General features: G+C 34.7%; 1 protein-coding gene and 1 long non-coding RNA gene across 19 annotated transcripts in view; both read left to right on the forward strand.

Annotated features, from left to right (window-relative positions):
- SNCA (synuclein alpha) overlaps positions 1-26,798 on the forward strand; it is a 121,133-nt gene that overhangs the window by 79,461 nt on the left and 14,874 nt on the right. Inside the window, exon 5 of one of the 18 annotated variants that reach the window (XM_032239615.1) lies at positions 9,928-10,272. The exons of the other annotated variants lie outside the window; for them this stretch is intronic. Within the exon in view, the coding sequence (XP_032095506.1) occupies positions 9,928-9,939 (12 nt within the window). The 3' untranslated portion in view covers positions 9,940-10,272. Of the gene's footprint in view, positions 1-9,927; positions 10,273-26,798 lie in introns of those variants that run through there. 18 annotated transcript variants of the gene reach the window in all.
- On the forward strand, positions 14,529-17,517 carry LOC116524402. The gene is made up of 2 exons (XR_004257315.1): positions 14,529-14,736; positions 16,252-17,517. It is a non-coding gene; the product is annotated as an uncharacterized LOC116524402 (long non-coding RNA).

Here is a 26,798-nt window from a genome sequence, read left to right on the forward strand (position 1 = left end):
CTCTTGAGTATAATTTATATACCTAAATATAAATAATTCAGTAGCAGTGATAACTGAAAACAGGAAACATACAATGAATTAGCTAAATTACCCTAAATTGCCATCCATTTCATAAATAGCTTTGTACTTTTTTCAGATTTTGTTAGAGGAATATTCAATAAAAATTTTTATTCAATGCACCCCAAAAGCTAAAATGCAATAAAAAAAATTTTGATTCAATGAACACTTCAGATGTCAAGATTCTTACCCACCTAGACAACAGTAACCTAAGTAAAGATTTTGCACCTGGGCTCTGTGCTCACCAGCAGAAGGGGTAACATGGCTTCTTAGGACAACTTTACTTGACCATTTACTTCTTTGACACTAGGGGTATTATTAGATCAGCAGGTCCTTTTCTCCACCCACCCATTTGAGGCTCAAAAAGAGTCTCAGAGGCAGAGAATTTATTATTGGGAACAGTACATATTTTATCTAAAATTATTACTGTCACTGCATTCAAGTGATGGACACCCTCAATATTTTTAAGAGCAAGGGGATTACATGATGTGTAAAATTAGAAAACTGTCACCTACTAGTGGCGAGGCACTTTAGTTACACTTAAGCATGCAACAAGAGAGCTCTTCAAATGAATCCTTCTGTCCTTTGTATTATTTCCAACCCTTGGATACCCATCTATTTTTGCAGACAACTATGTTGCATGAATGTCTTAATAGTCTGTTGCCCCGACTAGCTTCAAGATACTGCAGGTCAGAGATAGCATCTTACTCTTCCCTGCATCTCCAGCACCTCTTGGTATGTTGGTCACATAGAATATGTTTGCTGAAGAGTTGAATAAGAATATGTACAAAGGACACAAGTAGCATTGTTTGAAAAAGATGTAACAAGATAGGATAAAGGAAAGCTTTGGAGGATAAATCTTTAGAGCAATCAATAATGTCTTCCCCTCTGTTGGTTAGTTGCCCTTCAATTTCAGCCATTGAATCAAATACAATGTAATATTATTCTGCTATATTCTTGAATCTAATATCCAATAATAAGATACACAGTGGATTTAATGATATTTTTGAAAGGGCTTAAGAAGACAGACAGCAAGGGAAATATACACACTAATTTTAAAAATGTATGTTAATATCAGAAACAGAAAAATATGTGGAAAATATGTGTCATTTAATCAAAGAAACACAGTATTTTAAACTACAGAGTTTACTCTGACTGGGTAACAAATCCTTATAATCACTGACGTATGTTGAGCTCTTAAGATGTGCCAAGCACAGGATTATGGCTTTTACATGCACTGTCTCTTTTAATTATCACAGTAACTAGTGATGTAGGCATTTTGAAAAGTTTAATAACTTGCCCTTGAACAAAGACCTAGTAATTTGGATTCATAGCCATGTCCAATCCCAAAGCCCATGCTTTTTACTATTTTTATACTCCATACATTAGCTTCCAAATTTATTGGCAATCCAAATATTAAAAGCAAGTCATAAACTTAGTATCACCAATGTGATACTAAGTATCCACTTACTAAGCTTTATTTTCAAAATGTGGTTTTATCTCAGTTTAATGAACATGGCATGTAATTTATACTTTCACATTATATAATAAAGGTATGGTTACAGATATGTTAATTTCCTGTGCTTCTTCACAATGATGGAACATAACAGCAAATGAAACTGTTAATTTGCAGTTACCCATAGGCCTTTTGTGTCTGAATAGAAATAAACACACCTACAACAGAGAGAGAAAGCATGTGAAGTATTCCAGTGAACAGAAGCCATTTATTCAGTCACAGACACAGGAGAAAAACAACAATTAAAAAACACTTTCTGATGAAAAGTTCATAAGAAGTTCACTTAGTTCAAGCATATGTTCTACAACTGTTTAAAATAAAGTTCTTGTCAAATATCAGATCTTTTCTGGTTTTAGATTTCTTCTGCCTGTATCAAATTAATAGGACACATCATACTTTTAATTTGCTCTGATTTCTTAGTGGGGCATTTATTAAACACATTAAAGCATTAGTCTCTGGGTTTTATTGCTGATGTTAAAATTTTGCTTTCCTCCTTACCAACTGTGTCATCCTAAGGCACATACTTTGCCTCTCTCTCACATCTCCCAAATGGAGAATGATAAGAATACTTACCTCAATTAAACAAGCAATAACAAGTAGAATGTTTAGAAAAGTGCTGGGTACACCATGAGCCCACAATGAGTGTATTACCTCTCAAAGCTGGAGAATGGAATTCTCAAAGCTATGTGTCCCTAAAATTCTCTTAAGTTACAGAAATGGAGAAATTCCACTCTGTTTAGGAGAGTTTTTCTAGGGTCTGAGCATATGTTTTTAGGACAAGACAGTTCACCTTCAGCTCAAATGAGAGAGGATGTCTGTGTCCTTACCCCTGGGCGCCAGGTTTCTTGTCCCCATCTTAAGCTAAAGAATTTTTGGTGGAGAAGAGGCAGTCTCTTTGATTTAGCTCTAAAAACTTTTTTGGAGGAGATAGACACTCTCCTCCCCCCATTTTGAGAGTTATCTTATGCAGCTGAGGATGACTGGCTGAGTACAAGCAATTGTTCCTTCTAAGTAGTTAAAATTCTTATAACTTGTGGAGAAATTCTTAAGTAGAGGGAATTTTGTGTATGGTGGATTTTTATTATATAGGTCTGCGCTTCATAGGAATGAAATAATTCAAAGTCAGGAACCAGAGTCAAAGCCACAACTCAGATATGGCACCTTGAGAAGTTCATTTGTATTTTACTTGCATAAAAACCCTCACCACTGCTACTTGATTTTCATAAATCATTCAACAGCCATGCACGAAGCACCCACTGTGTGTCTGGTCTCTGTGTCAGTCCCTGGCTTCATGTGTCTTTTCTTACCCAGTCTTCTTCTGTTCCCTACCCTAACTCATAAACATACGAAATTTAAAAATGAAAATCTTTTTCTGTCCTCTCTTCAAAATCACTTTTTTCAAAACCTACAGCTCTCATCTGCTTATCCTCCATCCAGTCAATCACAGGGGCCCAGAGATGCCACTTTCCAAATATTTTCTGACTCTGTCCCTCCCCTCAAGCTTGCCAACATTATCATAGTGGAGGGCCTGCTCATCTTTCTCCCCATCTCCAGTTAGATCTCTCCACAACGCAATTCTGCACAACCCCTGTTCCAACCCTTCGATTATTTCCCAGCCCATGCAAAATCAGCCTTTTATTAACACATTCAGGAAATCTATGGCCTATATTTAGTTTTTCTGCAGACTAATTTTCCAGCAGTTGACTTCCAGTGCAAGTGAAAACCTAGTGTCATGCTTGCATGATAGATAAATTTGAAGCTGAAGAGCCCAAATGTATAGACCATGCCATGAAACGTTTATAATAATGACACAAGAAGCCCTGTAGTACAGTGCTCGAAGCTGGCTCTCTACTATCAGGCAGACCACATGCCAGCTGTAAGACCTGGGGCAAAATGCCTTAATTTTTATGTGCCTCGATTTCTCATGTGAGATGAGAATAAAAATTACCCCTATTTCATAAGATTTAATAAAATGTTTAGCCTAATACTCACCTCATAACAATTGCAATTCAGTGGTTGTTACTATAAAGAAAAGATGATTAACTTTATTTTATGGTTAAATGTTTTCTCATAGTTATTGATCTATGGCTTTGACATAGAGGTTAGAGAATGACCTGGAAAGAATTGGTCACAGATGGTTGAAGCTAGTGATACAAGAATAAAAGATGACTACAAAATGTAAACCTGCAATAGCAGGAAGAATGAAGTTACTGATCTCATGGGAACTGACATGGGAGAAAAAAACAGATTAAAGAGGCCCATCTTTTGGGCCTCTTTGCCAAAATGGAAATGAGAAATTTGGGAATAAAAATTAGAGCAATTGTAGCATCTGGTGTTAACATAATTCTTATCCCTGAAAAGAATCTATAGGAAACCCCCAAATGACAGGCAGCTATGGGTAGCATTGTATGTCAAGTAATCTTTTAATTATTAAGCTTTTAATAATAGAGGTTAGAGAATGACCTATTAAGCTTTTAATAATTAAAAGATTACTTGACATACAGTGAGTTTAAGTATCCAACATAAACATAAAGTTTTCAACTTAAAAGAAATGGGTTCCAAATTTGAGACAGGTAACAAAGGATAAAACCTACTAAGAGGTCAATTTCATCTCTTTAGAGATCAAGTACACAATTTAGCAATGTCCAATCAAGCCTTTAACGACTACATTTAAACACTTCATCATTTCAAAATGTTACTTAATGATGCCAATTAACTGTACAGTGTCTCTGCATAGCACATAGCCCTAAAATGATTTGTGCAATGTTATTGTCAGTAAAAATAAGCTTCAGGGAATGTTCGTATTCTATGTCATTACATACAGAAATGGAATATCAATAAGGTAATATCTGTTGGGATTAGAAAAAGTGAAAATTTTCATATCTTTCTATTTTCTTTATTCCTCAATGGGAATGCTCTCATTAAAGATAGCTCTGCGTAGTAAGGTATGCATAAACATTATTTAGCTAAGGTTAAAAGAGGTAACATACTGGTTCTAGCACAGATATTAAAACAAATTAGTTTGTAGTTAGGCAGCAATTATATTACTAACCATAGCTTTGGTCCTTTTATCCTTTCCCATTTGATTTTACACAGTGGGATATTAAAGGTTGAATGCCTTTGATAACTATAAACTTAATTGAACGATGTATTTGTTTGTTTAGATCTGCTTATTTTTATAATCATAATTTTACTCCTATAGATTTCTTGTAGGAGTACTATATAAGATTTATGTTGCACTAAATTTTGTTATGTTATACAAATTAATAGGCTTTTACTTATGGAAAGCTACTATTGATCTGTCTTTTTAAAAAAATTACTAAAAAGTATTATAGCTTTAAATGTTGGAGAGTTTATATTTTAAAAGTTACATGTTAGAAAAACCTATGTTGTCTGAGTATATTAGAAGTTATAGATAATGCATCTGTCAACTTTATAACTCTTCAACATGACCTTTCTTTAATGAATAACACAAAATTTAGCAGTGAAATGTTACAATGTGCTAATCCAAAATAAATCAACAAATTCAGAGATGTACCTCTAAAACCATTTTAAATTCAACAGTGTAATTTTACATTCGACTTTCATTTATTTATTCATTAAACAAATGTTTGTGAGTGCCTACAACGTATGAGACATTGTACTGAAGCTAGGCAGTGTGAGTTATCATATAGGATTATCTTTTAAATACTTTTGAGGGCAAAAAAAAAAAAAATAAGGAAGAAAAGGTCTGAGGAAAGATAAAGGGTTAATTCATTAAAAAAATAACACTTGAGGACTATTTTCTTTGCAAGGCATAATGTTATCACTCTTTCAAACAGTAGATATTTCACATTTAGGATGTGAGACTTCAGTTCCAATAAAGCTCATTGCACAGCTGCTACCCTGATTAAACTGCTACATGAACTCTGAACAATGTTGCATGCTAGCCGCATGCTTCCACTTTCATGACGGTTAATTCCTTTGATTCTCATTAGTGATTTTCTGAGCTTTGAAATTCCGATGGTACCAAGGATATAACACATATTTATCCAACTAAAAAACAAATAATTAGATGTAACAAATATATATAAAATATGAATGGCTTTGTCACTTTATTGTAGCAGAGAATAAATGTGGGAAAAATTAAAGCTGATGCTAGAACATATACCTATTTTTTCAGCTGGAAAATTTCAAGGTTTATGCACTTTGGGCTTGAGAAAGAAATCAAACTTATTTTTTATGCACTGACATTGCTTTTATTTGGGAGAGCTGTCTTATAAATGAATGGTATGTAACTATAGTAAAAATGTAGTTATAGATATTCCTGACCCAGGTCCTAAATAATAGATATCATTTCAGGAGTACCCCTAATACCTGACCTTTTGCTCCAAGCCATCAAAGCTCACATCTAGTCTACTTTCCATTCTCATTCCTAGCCACCATGATACTACTATTCAGTTAAAACTTCTAGTCCTCTGCTTATATGACTCATATCAACTAGACCATAGGATAGTGACTGGCTCTGCCTATCCAGGTTCATGCTGTTTGTGCATTATTATGGTTTTGTGAGAAAAGACAAATCTTCTAGGTAAAGTGTTATGAGGACGAATAACCCACCAGGCAACCAACTGACCCATTCATTTGCCATCTTGTCACTTGAAACAGCTCTGCAGAACCTGCAGCCAGCACAGATCAGAGTCAGGTTTGTCTCTTTTTCTGTCGATGAACAAAGGTTGATTCCATATTTTGGCTGTTGTAAATAGTGATGCAATAAACATGGCAGTATTGTATAAAAATATCACAGATAGCCCTTAAATATGTATGACTATGATGTATCTATAAAAATTAAAAATTAAAATTTATTTTTAAAAGTTAAGTTTAAAAAGCTTGTGGTTCTTGGCAAACTACTACCTTTTTTGGCATAAAAGAATTTGATATCTCTTAAATATTTTCTGCCTAATGCTGATAGATTGTATTTACATATTTCATTAATGACAATAGATAAAATTACACCAAAACATTAGCAAATAAATAAAATAGGGGTAAAGGGATAAATTAAATGGGATATGTATGAAACTGTAAATAATATTTTGTTATAGAACGGCTGTATTTTTTTTAAACAAAAGCATTTTTTTTTTAAGTATGAGTTCAGTGACGGGTCTGGAAACATGAATATAGGTCTCTATACTTTAGATTGTTCCTTTTGTGTGGATATAAACTTAATCTTTTTCCCCTTACAAAAAGAATGTCAAAGTAAATAATGTTCCTGTTTTCTACAAACATAAGGATTCCACAAAAGAATTATTGATTAGATTTTCTGGCTCCAAGAGAATATTTAAAAAGTCCCAGTTAACTCAGCATTATGTATTTCCATTATGTATTTGCCTCTCAGTATAAATTATGCCAAAATTCACTTCACCAAACCGAATATGGAATTGTACTTAGGGATGCTAATAAAGCCCGGTGAAGCATTTTTCCACTCGTCTGGGATTATACAAGCACAAGCACAAGTAGAGAAATGTGTCATGTATGCCTAAAAATTCTATAATAGGAAGTTTTTAATGTACTATAGTATAATATAAAAAGCCTAGATGTCAAACACATTAGGTGATGGGAAGGAACTGAATGAGAACCTTAGGCTAAGCACTCAAGCAGCACCTGTTTGTCACCACAGATCTGTACATGTATGCTCAGTTGTGCTGAATCCATTTTGGATCCCGTTGGCTATGTAATATTCCCTTCCTTGGATAAATTTTTGTCCTCTCTTATGGTGTTAGTAGTGGTGTACAGAACAGCACTGAACAGTGGTTACTTTATATGGCTTCCTAGATACCTCTCTTATAATCACCTTTGAATGTTTTAAAGATTATTCCTAGAGTACAGCAAGATACCAACCATAGAGAAACTCAGGTGGACAAAATTAAAAGGGGTTTTAATTGAAGGTCATTTTATTGTCCTCAGATAGTGGTAATCATATTGAAAATAAACCTGTCACTGAGCAGAATTCAAAACACCAGAGCCCTTTGCCAAATGTGATATTTTACAATAGGAGCGCTGGCAGTTGAGATGAGTATTCGGTCACACTTGAGAGAATCTGGGTCCCTGAAGATTTATATGAATGCTTAGCTATTATCGAACCATCTCTTCATAGATGACTTAGTAAATGTCTGTTTTTGCATCAGATAATGGCTTACAAGTTAATCTCCTCTCGCTCCCCGTTAACACACACATACACCTTCTTCCCAAACAGCTCATAAGGTGAAAGAAAGACTCAGATTTCTGACTGTGTAGTTGATAATACCACACAGACTGCCTGCTCATCATCTGCTAGTCACATTGGCAGAGCTGACAGTTTTGGAGACACTGAAAATAGTGCATATATTAGGAAATTAGTTTTCTTATATAAATTTTCTTGTAGTTAATGAATTATATAACATTTATTATTCCCTCATGTTTTATAACATGTAATAATAGAACCAAACATACATTTATTTTAAACTCAGTTGTGTATAATAACTATCACAGCAGCCCTTTAGTGCCCAAATATCAAATCTTCCATTCCTCCCATAAGCATTTTTAATATATAATTGCTGTGGTTAGCTCCAACAAGCTTTTGGTTAGAATTAATTGCACTGATACATAGACATTTTTTTAAAGGTGATTTCAAATCAAAGCTGTCAGCTGTGAATCAAGCATACCTTAAAAAGTGACACAGAACACTGGATTCCAGCCTCTCAAAATTACTCCCACACATGCTTTTCATGTAAAGATGACATTGTTCTTCCTGATATATTGCATTCCTCATGAATTTCTTATAGTCATAGAATTTTTATAAACCATTTCAGCATCACTGAAATAAGCATCAATATTTTAAACGTTTTCATTCCACAAAAATATTGTATGCAGAGATATTGCTGTAAGTATGTATACTTGTGCTTAAGAGACTAGGGCTCAGAAGAAGTAATCAACTAAACCACTGGTATAAATGTGCATGACGTTTTTAAGGACTAGATATTGAAATAATTCCAACAAAGAAACATATTGGTGAATTCAGATTGCCTTAGACTGAGGTACAAATATTTTCCTGGTACTATATGCCTTATTTGATTGAATTATTATCTGGCTCTTTCTATTATATATGCAGATTTTATATCTCTGGCCATTTTTGTAAGTGGTGCCTAAAAGATATTTGAAGAATAAGTGACCAGCCATGAGAACAAACGTCTATACAAAAGCACCTTTTAGTTGGATGTAATTCACTACTTTGAGTTGTTAATAACCTCTAAGGATGACAGTAGCTATTAGTTGAATAAACTATTATGTCTATTATTAGAGCCTAGTTTGTAAGTCCAAACAATGCATAAAATACCTATCCCATATTACTATTCTTTAGGTTACAAGAAAATTGTTCTCTCCAACTATTCCACTTAATTTTTTGCTTACCCATTAGCTAAATGTGAAGATAAAAGATGTCAAATGGGGGAATGTATTGAAAATGCTAGACAGCTACACTTAGAATGAAAACAAATACATCACTTGTACATATTATTTGTATATTTTATGTCATCTAGGGCTTCTAAATGTATTCTTCTTATAAGGCTAGGTTTGCAATAACATTCATTTAGGGCTGAGTAATTTAAAATATGATATAAAATAAAATACAATTGATTTCTCTTAATTCTTTGAAAATATTAAATTAAAAAGGGTTAGCGAACTCTGCATTCCACATTTCTATCCAAACATTTAATTTTAGCAATTTTTCAGGCTAACTAAAAAGCGATCCATCATTTACTGGCTAGAAAATTGGGAATGTATGAGAAAGGCCTTTTCAGCTTTCCCTGAACTCCATAAAAATCTTTTTGCTTCTTTACTGCCCCCTTTTTGTCAGGAGTTCTGAAGAACTATATTTTATTCTAAGTCTCACAAAGCATTTAGGAGAATATTCAAACTTAAATCTTTGAAAACTTATGTTCAGGACAAAGTAACATTGTATGCATTGGTGTCATATGTATTTATATTTTGAAATTTTTAATATTGGCAATATGAGGTTTCGATTTTTATTTAAAACATTTAGTAATCTTAAATTATTATATCTATATGTTCACAATTTTCCCATGCTAATAGTCATTAAAAAAATCTTACTCTGTGGTCATACAGGGTATACTTAATGGAGTTCTGGGGGGTATTTTTGTATATTAAAAAATTCATATATGTTCCTTACTTATTAGAACTGGTTAAATGAAAGTATGATATTAACAAACATATTCTGTTATATTTGCATTTGTGTTACTTATATTTGAAACAAACCTTCAAAATTTTCCAATTAATTTCTTTTGCATTTGTATATTTGTGCCTTTTTATTTTAAAAATAGGTTGCTTTTTAGATCTACTGCATAAGTTTCAACTTGGTTCTACAGATAGTGCATCTTTTTGAAATTAATCCTTAAAATCACAAATTGAAGTTGCCTGAGCTCCAATTGAAGTCTAAATGGATGACTGAATCTTATTATTTGAAACCCCCCATTGCTACACAATATGGCCCCATGACAGAGTACACAAGACCCGTCTGATTCAGTCTCAGTGCCATAAATATTTTAACAGTTTTGTTGGAATCTGGAAATGGAACTCTCTGCAGGTGATGCTTCTTCCTTTGACTCTCATAATTATTTCCTTTACAAATTAATTAATAAAAACTTAGATGCTACATTAGCACTTGATAAAACCTTACATAGTCTTGACATTTTGATTCTGTGAGTGAGTAAAACTACTTGTAGAAATGAAAATCTTAATCATGTTTAGAAATACCCACAAGGTAACAAATACATTTTTAAAGTTTAAAAACATTTATTATTCACGGTAAAACATGTTGTGTGATTTAAATTAAGTTTTTACTATTTGCTTTAACTTATATCCAGATTAAAAAGTAAATGTTTATGTATCTGTTCTAAATGGTAATCCTCATGACTAAAACAGCAATTTGTCATATTTCAGTTAAAATGATCTTTTATTAGTTATAGAACATACATAAGCTTCTTCATTGACTGAGGCATTGTTTCAAGTAGATAAATCTGTTTAAAAAAGTTGTGGTCATGAAAAAAAGTTGTGATCATATTCTGTTAAATTCTCATACCAGCCAATTTGTTTAGTATTCAGAAAAAAATCTAGCCACTGACCAAAAGCTCTACCTGCCTCTCAACCGTATCCTCTTGGAATTAAAGGGGACTGGGAAAGATATAAGATGGTTCATGATATCCATCAACATCCCAAGAACAAAAACATGTTGTACTGACAGCATCGTATGATCATATGCATGTGAGTAAGAGCATATTCATACTGCCAAATCAGTTGGAATTTTTCACGGTTGAAAGTTAAATGAAATGCTTACATGTGTGAGTCACTGGAGTTAAAGACAATTACAGCCAGATTTATGGCTGTGCTAAAATAAAGCTAGTTAGAAAACAGACTAAATTCCATGACGACACCAAGTCTGACTAATGATTCACCTTAAATTTCAGAGCAACATTTATCCTCACTTCTTTGTTTGTCTGTTTGACAACTTGCCCATATCCATTAAGTAGCTAGGAGGAAAGGGAAAAGCACTACGTGGGGGTGCGTGAAAAGACACTGAGATTGATTTGTGACTTCGGATATTTCCTGGATGCTGTTATCTGTTTTGGCATAGAGATGGATCTGTAACTGCTAATAATTGCCGACTGTTACCCTCCCAGAGGTCATTTACTTAACCCAGGTACTTCAGACCTGACAGCCTGAGGATAAACACGATTTCCCTCCACGGCTAACTTCATCTCCAAGGCCTAAGCCTCCTTCACAGTCTCCCCAGTGATTTTTTGGCATCTCCAAGGGTATCTCACATGTGCTAAAGAACAAATCTGCTCACTTTTATCCACTTGGTTTTCCTTTTTGAAATCTGCTGCCTTCAGATCACTAAGGGAGGAATCACGCTCTGCTACCCTTGCCAGTGACCTCACGTCTTATGGCCTAAGTGTTCCAATTACCACAATCAACAGAAGTGTTAGCCGTTACTGCAGTGCTCTCTCTGTGGACGTCAGGTCTAACTCAGAGAACCAGGCTGGGGAACAGCCACTTCCACCCTTGTACCTCTACATGAGGACTTCCGTGTTCCATAGACTCCCACCTCTCATTTCTCCCACCCCAAGCAAAGCATCATAAATTAGAGGGTATGTAATGGGAAGGAAAATCCGTTAGCCATTTGGGTTCAGTCAGACAAGCCAGATCATGGGAAGTTTCTACAGGAAGGTCATGTTTAAATTAAGATCAGGAGGGTGAAAGGGTCCAGCTGTGTGATGAGAGAGAGAATGTTTGGGAGTGGGCTTATTAGAATGTGGGGCAGAAGTATTCAAGGCTGAGCAAACTTGTATCTGAAGGCTTTAAGGTTGTGAGAATCTGGCATATTTTATGGCATAAAAGAGTCCAGAATAGCTAGAATATGGTGAATGTGATAAGAGGCGAAGGCTGGAGATAGGATAAATTATTCCAGATCTATAAACTATAGTTAGAAGTTTGCATATTATACACAGACTTGTGGGAAGCCACTGGATTTTGTAAGAAGGAGATTAACATTATCCTTTTTATGTTATTTGTGATTTATAACCCCAAATGTGCCAGATACAAACACACCAAAAATAATAATAATAAGGAGAAGAACAACAACAGCAATGGAACACTGGTGATGGTTTTGGTCACAAAATGCATATATATCTATTTTTCACTATGTAAAAATATTTTATATCTCAAATTTTAACACAAATTTGGGTATGTATGAGTTTATAAATCTTGACGCTTATTGGGGGATATTGTTGAGCATGGTATTTATTGCATGGGTGCAACTTACTAATGGGAAACATCTGAATACCTATTGAGTTAATGAATGCACATTTTTATTTTCCTGGGATACTGAGAAAAAAATTGTTAGATAATGTCTTGATAGCTTCTAAGTCATGGCTCAAAAGTGAATGTGGAATCTGCTAATTGAAATGGACTCAAATTCAACCAAGTTCTCAAAAGGATTTGCTTTCGTATGCCTTCAAGGAACAAGGATTCTTGAATTTAAATTGTGAAGTGTCTTCCTCAGATTAGAGAGATTTAAAATCTGACTGTATTTGTTAAAAAATAAAAACCTACACAACTGTATTTTATAAAATTATTTATGCTATAGTTAAAAAATGTATCCCATCCTGTTTGTGCCTAAGTATGTACCTGCTTGTAGCATCAAAACTATTTGTTTGTTGAGGGTCCTTAGGTCCTCAGAGCATGCTATAATAGTAGGTACAATTGTTCTTTCTACATAAGCCTCTTAAGATAACAGATCATTGCCAGAAATACAGCACACAGTACAAGATCACCTTGTTTTACTTTTGCCACAAATAACAATTTCTTTTGGCTTGGAGCAATAAAATCCAATGATTTATTTTCCTCTCTCAAAATATCTCCCTCCCTCTCCATAAGTTTTATATTTATTCACAAAGGAATATTCCAATATCGGATGTTTTTGTCTGTATCTCTTCCTGGAACAAGTGTTAATTAATCTCTTTGGGTTTGTATGTCAAGTGGAGGGATGGGGATTGGGGAAGGTGATAGTTGTCTAGGGAGTTAACTTCATATCTATAGGAGAGTGGACAGATGATGTGTAAGAAAAACTCTTGAAAAGGGAAATAAAGCAGCCACTTCCTCAAGGCTTCCACAGTGGTCAGGCTCCTTGATTGCATTACAGTAACTCTGGCTTTTGTCCTTCTGTGGCCACCAGATTAAATGGATAGACATTGCTCTTGCTATTCTTTTGGCATACCTACGTGTACTTCAGAAAAAAAATAATGCTTATAATAAGTTAAATGCTTTCTTAGAGATCACCAAAGTATATAACACATGGCAAATAGAGAAATGAAAGAGACAGTATAATCAGTTTAATTTATGAAAGAACCTTACAGCAAGATCCCATGGGATATGTGTGTTTTTTAAAAAAAATCTACTTAATCTTTTCACTGAACTCCTATTCAGGATTCATTATATTGAATGTGGCTTAGAGACCTGGAAAACAGTTTCTATCTTTCTAATTTAGTCACCATTGTTTATGGAAGTTTTCAAGGAAGTTTACTTACCTACTTCAGTTAACAGATTGTACTACTTAGGAAGTCTATAAATATGAGCTTAAAACATTTTCTGAGTTTTAAAATAATTTAAATTGTATAGAATGTTAAAACTAAAAGAGGAAAAAATGATTCAATTCCTCAGTTGAACCTAGCAATTTATCTTTTCACAGTGTACTATAGTTTTTGAAAAGTAAAGATGATTTTTACACAAAAATAAACATATTTCAAAGATTTTATTTAATTAATTAATAGTGGAGCCAATAAACTAAAGGAATATATGAGGAATAAAGATTTATAGAAACAGTGAGTCAAAGGGATTCTAAAAGGAATTGACTAATAGATATAAATCTGGCAAACATTTGATTAATAGCAATAACCTATGGAATTATGTTTTCTACTGAGAATAAATGTACGAGTTAACATAATTTGCAGATTTGGAGGCACTAATAAAAATGTTAACAGCAATGTCAAAATCAGGTGTTTTAGCTTAGATTTCTAACTTAATAATCATTGAGTGAGCCCCATAAAAATAGCATTTAAAGGACATATAGTCATTCTCTTTCTTTATTTCCAAGTTTTCAGCAGTTTTTTCTCATGAGAATGTGAGCTAAGAAATGTTGGCCGAGTGTAGTGGCTCATGCCTGTAATCTCAGCACTTTGAGAGGCTGAGGCAGGCTGATCACTTGAGGTCAGGAGTTCAAGACCAGCCTGGCCAACATGGTGAAACCCCATCTCTACTAAAAATACCAAAAAAAAAAAAAAAAAGAAAAAAAAAAGTAGGGCATGGTGGCATGCGCCTGTAATCCCAGCTACTCTGGAGGCTGAGGTTGTAGTGAGCTGAGATCCCGCCACTGTACTCCAGCCTGGGCAACAGAAGGAGAGTCCGTCACAAACAAACAAAAAAAGAAACTTAAAATATAACAATAGAGACATCACAGAGGCCCACAGAACCACCTCCAAGAAAGCATTCTAGTCACCTGCAGGGAAGCATATATATATATATACATATTGTGATATGTTTACACATATATGTGTATATTTACACATATATTTGTGTGCATGTATATTTTTAACTAAAAATGTGCCAGTAGTTAGCTATGAATTTGGAGGAGGTGATATCGTGTAGAGAGAGAGAGAACGGGACAATAGACACTATTATAATCTCTCTCTATTATATTTAGTTTTTTTCTGTGTCTGAATTTTTAAAAGAGGTCAGTCAGAAGATATTAATTTCTGGGAAATGTGTTGAGATTTAAAGTCAAATCCAGAAAGAAGTAGAGGCTTATGAGTAAATAAATAAAGGTTTGTAGAGAAAGTGTTCTTTTCCCTGTGTAAACTTATATATTTCTTGTACTTGTGTTCAAATCATACAGTTATAAAAGTTTCCCCCAGCTGTTGTATTTAAAATGTACTTCTGAAATATACAGAGATGCAGACTGTTAATGAGTTCCACTAAACTTTTAATGGTTTAGAAAATACAAATTCTTGTTTTTCTGGAATTCCAGCCATTAATGTAAAACATTGGTTTCAACATAAATAACAAACTGGTATGCATATATGCCTAAGCATGTGCCCCCACACATACAGGTATGCTGTGAAAGACCACTTCTAAAGTTGTTCAGTACTGCATGTTGTGCATTTCTTCTTTATCCACATACTTAAGCTACTGTGAGCATCCCATTGATAACACCAGTAATAAAAGATGGGACCATCAGTAATGAGATTTGAGAGCACCTTTTGCAAGAAAGTAAGGACTAGAAGGTGGAAATCACTCTGTCTTGATTGATAGAGTCACATGGATAGGGGTTTTGCTAGAAGCCTCAGGGAAAGCTGGCTTTTTATTGTCTCCAGAGAGAAGCCTTTTTGTCAGTAAAAGAATCCAATGCATATGTAAAATTCTGAACGGCAGATAAAACAATATTATTTACTTTTAATCTCTGCAAAAAGAGATATATTGAAATAATCCTCAAGTGTCTCTCTTTGGGTTTCTTTGTTATGTATTACAGCAGTTATCTTTAAATGCATAAGAACGACCTGAAGACCTTATTTTTAAAAATTCAGATTCCTGTGGGTTCACTCCCAAAGATTCTGATTCAGTAGTTAAGAGACAAAGTCTAGGAATTTGCTCTTACAATAAACACCTCAGGTGATAGCCATGCATGTTATTCTTAATGCTCTACAACTAGCTATACAAAAAAAGAAGATAAATGTTTAAAAACCTGAAATGTGGTATAAAAGTTTAATATCAAATAATATACATTTTTACCTATTATAACAAATTAGGATATTTTCTTGGGGCAACAGTATTTTTTTATTTTGGATCTGAATCCTAATTCTGGCTATGAATCCTTGAGGGATTCTTATTCTACAACAATTAAATGGAGTTAGTGGTTTCTTTTAGTAACCCTTGATTTTCTGGGGTTTTTTCCATTGGCATCTTACAAAATTTATTCATTCATTTTTCCCTTTTCACTTGGCATTTTTGTTAGACAGTGGACAAAAAAAAACTGTAGAAAGTAGAGATGAGTGTGATGTTGTCCTTGCTCTTAGATTCTCATAACCCAGGAGAGGACATTTGCTTATGCCAGTCATCTCAAAACATGGCAGTTTATGCTGAACTCAATCCATGGGGAAAGCATTTGATGGGGCACATAGGAAAGAGAGGTTAGCTCTATTAGCTCTGTTGAAGGATAATTAAGGAAGAATTCATAGGAAAGGTGCAGTCATTCATTGAATATTTGCTTGGCACTTACTAGGTGCGTATGTGTACTAGGATCTAAGGATGGGCTGATAAAGAACCCAGATCCCTTTTATTCTACTGAACATGCAAGCTGGCATTTAAAAAAGGTAATTGGAAATGGATAAGGAAACTGAGTCAGTTCTTATCACTCAGTTTATTTGCTTTTGTTTGTATTTTCATTTTGACACAGTGCAATGTCATCCTGACACATCCTCCAAAAGTGAAGGATGGGGTTGATAACACTTTAGTTGGCATTTCTTTAGTCAGGAGCCAGGAGCGCTCTCCCGTAATTGCATTAACCTGGGAGGCACCCTCTAGGTAGATTTGTATAGCGCCCTGGCCAATCAATTATCAGTTTACTTCTTGTCTCACTAAGCTTTAACACCTTACAGTTGTGAAGCAGTATAAATATAACTTTAGTATCTTGATCACAGCAAGCACCTGATTTGAATTTCTTTATTAGCTCAAGTGAAATCAGATCAGAGAAGTACATTACAGGTCATAAAATATGTGCAAATTTCAAAATGACCTCCTTTTTAAAATGTGCAAAAATAAGACTGTTAAGGCACATTCCAGAGCCTTGGTGCGCCCGCGCGTGTGTGTGTGTGTGTGTGTGTGTGTGTGTGTGTGTGTGTGTTGAGAATAACTGTATATCAGAAAATTTGGCTGAGAAGCAATCTTCTTTTTAGTGGTTCTTTTTTCTCTTTTGAAAATAAAGGACTATAAATACTCAAGATGCAGAACAGCAACCTGTCCCCAATGAGGCTCTCGTTTAATTAATGTGGTGAACTACGTAGAGAAAAGGGACAATTGCAAGTGTCCCTCAATAATTATCTAACCACACGCTTTAGGTAATTACAGCAGAAAGATTTTTAAGACACAAGACACCCTGGAAAATTTGACCTCTTATTTTGATTCAGGCATTTCATTTCTTAAATCTTTTTTTCATGTCGATGTTTATGCTTGACAAAGTCAGCCTAATGCCAGATGAATCCCTGGAACTCAAAACATTACTGAATTCACAGTTGAAGGATTTTATTATAATATACCAGCTTTTAAAAATCCTACCATGAGAATAACAGGACTGAATAAAACCTTAAGAAATACCCAGGTAGAAATGAATAGAGAAATTTAGAAAAAATAATAAAACATACTCAAAATAAAAAGTATTAAGCATTGGCAAATTAAAAAATAGTATTGGCCGGGCGCGGTGGCTCACGCCTGTAATCCCAGCACTTTGGGAGGCCAAGGCGGGTGGATCACGAGGTCAAGAGATCGAGACCATCCTGGTCAACATGGTGAAACCCCGTCTCTACTAAAAATTCAAAACATTAGCTGGGCATGGTGGCACGTGCCTGTAATCCCAGCTACTCAGGAGGCTGAGGCAGGAGAATTGCCTGAACCCAGGAGGCGGAGGTTGCGGTGAGCCGAGATCGTGCCATTGCACTCCAGCCTGGGTAAAAAGAGCGAAACACCGGCTAAATAACTAAAAAAAAAAAAAAAAAAAGAAAAAAAATAGTATCAGACAATTATATGTTCCATTTGTAAAGATTATTATTAATTAATGGTCTTGCAAAACATTGGAGAAAACTTGCTAAACCATCACATACATAAATATTAAAACCACCCATTAACGAAAATCTTTTTACTAAACTTCACAATTGATAGTCAAATAATGTTCAGTTTTTCTCCGTTGCAATAAAAAGTAAAGGCTGTAGCCTTCAGACCAGTCTCTGGGCCTTGTTAATTCAGTCAGCCTGAAGCCACATGGAAATATTTTGTTTTTGATAAAAGCAAGCTTGCCCTCATGATCTTTTAAAATCTTTAAAAAAAGCCTCCATCAGCCCTCTCTCTGACTTGAATTATGGCCGTGCTTTCTAAAACTGGTAAACTCTATCTCCTTGGTGTGCCTCAAGATAGAATGTATAAACCCTCCTTAGAAATTGAGCTCTCAGTTCTAAATTGCACTCTCTTTCATGAGAGCAAGCAAGATTGCTTTGCTTTGTAGCAAGTGGTCACAATATTAAGTATAGCCATAAACAACACTGTATTTTCTAAACACCTTATTTCGTTTTAATGACTGACATAAATTAGATCATAAGTATACAAATGCAGATCTGTTGTATTTTCAGCAGCCTGTGTGATTTGTTTTTTTTTTTTTTTTCTGAGTTATTTTCCTGCTTTGGGCAGCCTTTTCTCTCAGGTGCCTTGTGATGCACAGTGGTATGCGTTCACACTAACCAAAGCAATAGTCTTACCTGCCAGAAATAGCTGTGACATTTAAAGAGAGGTCCAGTGGAAGGCACGGTGCTTAACATCCAAGTCTGAAGGGCTAATAGTGAAATTGGGGCATCAGCTACAGAGAGATTTAGAGGAAGTAACATGCAGGTTAAATATTTTATGAAAATAATTTCTGTTCTGTATATGATTAAAATTAACACATGTCAATGTGCTTTATTAATTTGTCAACTCAACTATCATGCTATGCCATGAAGAAAATAAAATTGAAAATAAAACTCTTCAAAATAGTTTTTTGAGATGGAATCTCACTCTGTCACCCAAGCTGGAGTGCAGTGGCGAGATCTTGGTGGCTCACTGCAACCTCCACCTCCTAGTTTCAAGCGATTCTCCTGCCTCAGCCTCCAGAGTAACTGGAACTACAGGTACATGCCACCAGGCGTGGCTAATTTTGTATTTTTAGTACAGACAGGGTTTCACCATGTTGGCCAGGCTGGTCACAAACTGACCTCAAGTGATCTGCCTGCCTCAGCCTCGGAAAAATGCTAGGATTACAGGCATGAGCCACCCACCATAAAATGAAGTTCTTTGCTTTCCCATTTAGATGCTCACTGAATACTTGGTTTGCAATACCTGACTGTAACTGGAAGGAATATGTTTTGAAAGTCTAAATTTTACAGGGATGCAGATGAAATAGAGGGACATTATCTACTATGTCAAAGTATATTGATTTATCAGTGGCACATGAAGGTGGCCTTGAGTTTCTTAATCAGTGATATACCACTATATCATGCCACCTTCTAATGTAATATGTTTATATGTTTCTTTAGGTGTAAACATTCATTTAGTTCATGACTGTGGCTTTTGCACTTGCTCCAAGGAGCCCTATGAATTCCTTTAAAGTGCCCAGGTCTCCTGCCCCTGGGAGAAAGGGAGTGATAAGCAGGAATCACTTTAATCTATTTGCAGATTTTTTTTTCCATTTATTTTAAAGCATTTTTTTTTTTTTTTGCTTGATAATGAGTGTGCAGTGATGGTGGTAATGATGATGATGATACAAAGGTTTAAATGATTAGACAGTCAAATCTGGGCTGGACTTGTAATACTCTTTTGACTTTTAATCACAGAGAAGCCCCAACTTGCTTATTTTCTGGGCATACACATGAGAACATCACCACAGTTCTGTTATCTGAATGTTGTTATGTTTTGTTTGAAACATTCAGTGACTTTCAAATATTGTATTTGCCTCGGAAAATTCAGCAGAGACAGACTTTCTTTTCCAGGTTAGATCTTTTGAGTCTGCTAGGAAATTAAATTTGTGCACTGGCTCTATTGATCTAGTGGACGTTCTAATAAAATCATCTTTGTGCTGCTACGTCTTCACTTCAGAGAGATGGGATACCTGGGTACCTCCACCCCAAATTATCATTTGATATCTGAAAAATGGAAAACAGAAGCGACAACTAAAAAAAAATACTAACACTGGAAAAGAGAGGACTAGTGAAGATTAAAACATTCTCTGGACTTTAAATTCAGAGATATCAAAATTAAGAAAATGTAGAAGAAATCAAAAAAAGAGGGTAAGCAAACTATAAAAGTTTATATAGCAAGAGGGTATAAAACAAATACAATATTTTCAGAAAAATTTAATAAAAATTGATTTATGTAATGTTTTTAACCTCAAAGATCAAATTTCAATTTTCATCTCATTTGAAAACTCATATGCACATACTCCTTTATATACATCAGTTGAATGTCAAAAAGGCTTTTTTCTTGTTTCCAAATACAGTTATTTTAAAAATTTAATTGTATGATTTAGGAATTTAATAAGAATTTGATAGAAAGCCAGTTTGCACACACGTATGTTATTATATGTGTGCTTTAGGCATGGTTTTTAGTTAATGTAACACGACAAGGCCACCTGAATTATTTGTTTACAAACTAGGGGAAAGCCACCCTGGAGGAGAAATCCTGGCAGTAGAATGGTATGCAGCAATAGTGCTTTGTTATCTATTGGATTGGGTGCCATTGCTGCTGTGAAACAGTTCACAACAAACTCAGTCTATGGGAAAGACTCAAAAAGTATTTGCGTTTTAAGGAAAATTCAGGATATTGGGCTGGTTAGTTTAAAAAGTGATGATACTTAGATTCTGCTTGCACTCACTGCTTCTCAGCAGTTGTCTTATTTCTTTCTAATTGATATTTTATCTTATTTTTCAGAGGGTCCCTTATAAAACTCTTCTACTTTCCTTAAAATCACACCACACAACAGCAGTTAAAACCATACGCTTTGGCGTAAGACTGATACAGTCTTGAATCCAGCTTGACTGTCATATTTGTTACTTTAGGCAAAACCTCTGACATTTATGTCTTATCATCAATAAAAAGGGGTGATTAACTGTTTCACGATATTATTCAATAAATAAATATAAATTCCCTCCTTTTCCTTCCTTTCCTTTCTTCATCTTCATAATCTGCATGCCAGAAGCTCATTTTAGTTTTCTGGACTCATGTTAACATGTCCCGCCTTTCCCAAATTAAACATCACCTCTGTTCTTGGCTCCATTTTTTTCCTCTCTTATGAGACAATTCTCTATCAACCAACTCTCTCTCTGCCCTGTATCATGAAATTCTGCTCCTACTACATTAACAGTCTCTTGATTTCTTTAAAAAGGAAGACAAAACAATTAAAGAACAGAAGCAAATATCTGCTAAAATCCCCAATTCTGTTACCCTCAAAATTAATTGTCCCACCCCCAACTTTCTCTTGGCACAACTCTTTGTCAGAATGTTTTCTACCAACACAGCCTTCAGTGATCTTGCTTTTTCCTGTATCTCCTGAAATCTGACTTCTACCTTCATCTTTTTCTGGACTAGTCAACACAATTGGAGAAAAAAACATATTTTCGTTAAACAGGTATGTATCCCTAAAGCATAAAATACATAGTACTGAAAGTGCACACATTTCCTTCCATTTTTTCCAGCACTTGAAACAGACAAGTAGTAGTACCAATTACTTAGTAGAAGACCTTTTCATTTCATTTCTGAAATATTGTTATTTTCCTTTTTCGTCTTCCATCTCTGACTATGCCTCAAATTTTTCCTCTTTGCTGCCTTCCTTCCTAAGAAAGTTCTTCATGCAACGCCATCTTGTTTTTCTTCGCTTGCCTCTTTTTCTCACTTTAATTTTATGAACTCTGATGACTTCTTCAATTACCTCTATAGCGTAACTACTCAAAATATATATTTTTGAAGTCTCAACTCTAATCTTGCATTTTCAACATGTATTTATGGAGACATCTCAGACTCAACCTATCTAAAAAATGGCTTATCTGCCCTAAAATATGCTTTGTTCTTTTTCTCTCTACTGCTAATGATGATCTTCCTAGTCGGTCTAGCTCAAAACCTTATCGTTTTTACTCCTTGTCCCTGTGTCAGCTGTCCACATTCAGGCAGGGTCTCATTTCTGCACATTTTACCAGCAAGGCACTGACTGCCTTTTTTTTGGGACTATCTTTTCATATAGTGAGCAGCCTTGGACGATAGAAATCATTTCTCCCTCCAAAACAAAAGGCAGGTGTGCTTGCAGCCTTGGATAGAGGTAGTGTCTCTATCTGCAGCAAAGGAATACCTTTACTGGCCATTATAAAATATCCACGTCTCCTAAGCTCTGGGTTTCTCTTTTCTAATGCAATCCACTAAGCACATAGGTGTCACCTGAACTTTTCGGTGGGAATTGGGGCTTGAGGATTCAGTGCAAGAAAATCATGATACTCTTGCTAATGCTGTTACCGTGAGTACTAAAGTCAATTGTCTCTGACCCAGTACTTGTGTGTCTTTGCCCAGCACTCAAAAAACTGGCATGCTTACAAGTAGGACAAATTGTTAGACTTTTCACAGTCTTAAACAACGCTTGCTAAATTCTATTCAACAATATCCACAGCATCTCTCAAAACCATTCCCTTTACTCCATTTCCACTCCCAAAACTCTAGTCACTCATCACCCCTCCCTGGGTTATTGCTGTAGTCCCCTATGTGATCCTCCATCTATGTTTCTCTTCTTTACAAATTGCCCTGCACATGGCCAGAGTATTCTTCCTTAAACAAATTTCACATCATATAACTTTACTAGTTGAAACATAAAATGATTCCTGAATGTTCAAGCTCCCTTGACATGCTTTCAGGGCACTCATCCATTGCCACACCCCCCACAACAATAACAAAAAAGTCACATTCCAGCCCCTGTGCTTTTGTGCACGATGTGATGTACCCTCTCCCGGAAGTCCCCAGCGTGACCAAAACATTCAAATGCAGTTTTAATGATGTTTCTTTAGCTGGTAGTAATCTATCTCCATTCTGAACAGTTGACTTTTACTGGCCTTATGCCCTATATCACATTTATAATTTTGTATTTTATTAGCTTTTATATATCTCTTCTTTGTCTTTCTTGACTTGAAGTTGCTTGAAGAGTAGAGACCATGTCTTGTGCATCTTATATGATCTACAATTCTTGATATAATATACTGCATAAGTATGTTTCCATTTATACTGCTAATTACTCTTTCTTTTCATTACTCAGTTTAGATTGATATTGGCAATAATTTGCATATTGGTAATAAAATAACACAAAATATATAGACCTCCCATCTCCAAATTAGACTGTAGAGAAGATTTTTTGTTTCATTTTTTTACTGTAAACTGGGGTTGTTTATTGATTAATAATAAGGTAGCTAAAATAATACTTATGCAGTCAGTTTTTAGTACAAAACAATTATAAATTTTCTAGCCCAAATTTTCCAACCCTTTAAAAACAAATGTGTTACACAGTTTTTAAAGTAAGGCATAATGCTGCCAGTTACTGTGACATGTTGTCATAAATACTCATATTATATTACTGGTATTTGCCATTTCTAAAATCTCAGTACCTTACATTTTTTCCTGTGTTGTATTTCTTATTTTAAGATTATAATAGGCTGATACAGCAGTCTAGAGATTCACAGGTACAGTACTGACCCTATTGTGAGGTTGAGCCAAGAGACTATAAAGGAAAGGCCATGACTTTTAACATGCTGTATGTTTTGTTTTGCATAATTATTGCCAGAATAAGAGATGCTTCCTTACCAGTAACGTAAATACCAGTAAAAGTATATTCCTCTTCAGTCGTGTGTGTATTTCTCACTTTCAGTATCATCGAAATATAATACCAGCTCACTGCTTCTGCTTATAAATATTTGTCAAAAGCAATTAAAACACGACTTGTAGTTTGCACTGATGATTTTGTAACATTTGCTTCTTATCTATGTCACTAGGATGCGCTAAGCATGCAACAGACCCATCTATCATCTATTACTCAGGTTTTTGGCTCTATTCCTAGGCAACAGAGAGAAGGGGAACAAAGAAGAGGACCTGTGCGCAGTTTGAGAAAGGCAAAACACTGAGCTACATTGCAGACCTGAATGTAGCTAGCAAATGAAGTAAAGCAAAAGGCTCCATTTTTTTAATAGTTAGATTTTTTGGTTTTGATTATTTCCAAGAAAAAGTTTTTAAAAATGAAATTAGCAATAAGATGAAATATAAGAACATGTAATCTTAAGACAATATATGATATGTTTATCGAAATACTTATATTTTCAAAAGTGCTTAAAATAATCTAGCACATAGTAGCTGCTCAGTAAATATTTGATATTATGACTATGCACTGGTCATTATAGACTATTTTATGCATATCATCTCATTTAGTACAACAACACTCTGAAAAAGGTTTTATTATCACCTTTTTCAGTTGAAACATTTACAATGCTCAAGATCTCATAGGTACCATCTACCACTAGGTCAATCTGCTACTGAATCTCATGCTATTAAATGCACCTTTTCTCCTGAGCTTCCAACAAATAGTGTACTATATACAATTGTTGAAGAGAGGGGACCATGATTCAAAACATTTAGAGTGATTGTGTAGCCACAATTTCAGTTCCTCAACAAAGTGATAGAATTAGGAATCATCCTCAATGTATATTTTTCCAACACACACACACACACACATGCCCCAAGCCCACTTGCATGCACCCCACCTACACATTGCAACCACAGAGACAACAGCAGCATTAAATACAGAATATTCTGTGTGTTGTTTGTTTGTTCTCCCTCTGCTACAAAAATCAGAGTTCCTACTCAATAAACAGCAAAGGTAGATATAAATGAACCAAATTGAAGAAGGGGAAATCATTGAAAAAATTAAATACAGAACTATGTATTGATTTATAGGGAGTTCAACAATGTAATACAGAAGTAATGGATGCTTTAAAAGTAATTAAAAGAATACCAAAAACATTTAGCGCCTAATTAAAGAAAAAGATAACAGAACATTAGACAAAATAAAGAATATTCATTTGATATAATGAGGAAATAATCTTTTATTCCTCTTCAAATTCTCAATGGAATAAGGAGGGATTATAAATAAATAAACATCTGCCCCATGGACTTAATGAATCCTCATGTTTTCTTGTGATAATCAGAATGAAATTGTTGGGAGAGGCAAGTATCTCTACCTTAACGCTAAGAAAGACAAGGCCTGTGCCCAGGCAAAAGCTTTCTTGATTGGTCAGAAGGTTTGAAGAAACTTAATTGATGACATTTCAAACCATTCTAAAAAACACACAAAACAAAAACAAAAACCTATAGTGTCTGTGCCAAATTTGGTTGAGAAACAAAATGAACAATTGATTTCTGACAACCTTAGAGTCTTTATTCTGTTAGAACAATAATGGAAAGGTTTAAACCAGAAAATGCTATGCACTGAATTTATAACAAACTATTTTTTTCCTGTAACAAAAAATTTATAAACTTGGTGTTTGTAGATTTAATAATTACGTGGCAAAAAAAAAAATCTTTTGCCCTTGCAAAAAATCATATGTATATGCGTGTGTGTCTGTGTGTGTGTGTGTGTGTGTGTGTGTGTGTGTAAACATTTCCTTTAATCTCCTATTTTCTTCTGATAACAATAGTGGTACTAGAGATAGTTCTGATATTTTATCATAGAATATTTAACATTGCATTTGGAAAGAATTATTTTTTTAAACTTAATTTTACCTTAATGAGCATGCAGTGTAATGTTTTAGTAATTACACAGATATTTTTTTCAAGATGCTTGACAGATAATATTACATAATGGTTAAGAGTGTGGGCTTTGGAGCCAGACTTCCTATCTCTGTTCATTCGCTGACAAAATGGAGACAGTAGTAACTTCCTCATAGAGTTGTCTTTTAAGATCAAATAATGTATAACACTCTTGAAATGGTACCAAAGCAAGCACCAAATAAACATTAATTATTATTGTTATTCCATGTCCAAATAACATAGAAAAGTAAGAAATTTAATATTTTATTTGAATGACCTTTTAAGGATACACCTAGCCCATTATGTTTCTTGATAATCTTGTAAGATGGTTCCTATTTATCTCCAGTCTGTTGAAGCATGGATAGAGATTTTCAGAGAAAATGTTGTCTAGGTAACCAAAAGAAGGTAGCAACAACAAACTGTGACAAAACTTATCTAAGAGAGAATTTGCAAGGTAGAGTAATTGCAACTCCTTTTGAAATCAACTACTATGGTCCTCTGGCTGGGATAGCTAAGCAAAGATATTCCAACCTCAAGATTGAGATCTACTTGAAGAGTTTTCCATCCAGATCTTGAGGGTCCCTCAAATTTCACTTGGTATCTGTTTCTATTAGTATGGAAACTTCTGGTACCTTGGGGTATCACATGCACTTGACTACTCTATTCCTGCTCTAGCTATCTTAAAGCCTTTCTTAGTCTTCTATCTCTTAGAGAAGATTCTTCTGGGTTTCAAATCCACTGATCTTGAAGCTATTGACTTCACTCTCTGTTTTAGAGCCCATCCTTTTGTAGATGAGTAGTTTGTTTTGCCTAAAGTACTTTTTCCCAGTCAGATATTAAGTCCAGTTTCTCATCTATTTTTGAAAGCCAACTCCTGGACTTTTTTTGACTAACATCTTGACAGCATATTTCTTCTTTCCTATGAGTCTTACAGCATTCCCTGGGTTTCTCTAAAATATAAAGGCAGACTCTTTATCTCTTACCTTGTCAAAGCCTACCCTCCCCACTGATTTCTCACCCA

Source organism: Sapajus apella, unplaced genomic scaffold, assembly GCF_009761245.1.
Source record: "Sapajus apella isolate SASKATOON/1434 unplaced genomic scaffold, GSC_monkey_1.0 scaffold45, whole genome shotgun sequence".
Lineage (NCBI taxonomy): Eukaryota > Metazoa > Chordata > Mammalia > Primates > Cebidae > Sapajus > Sapajus apella.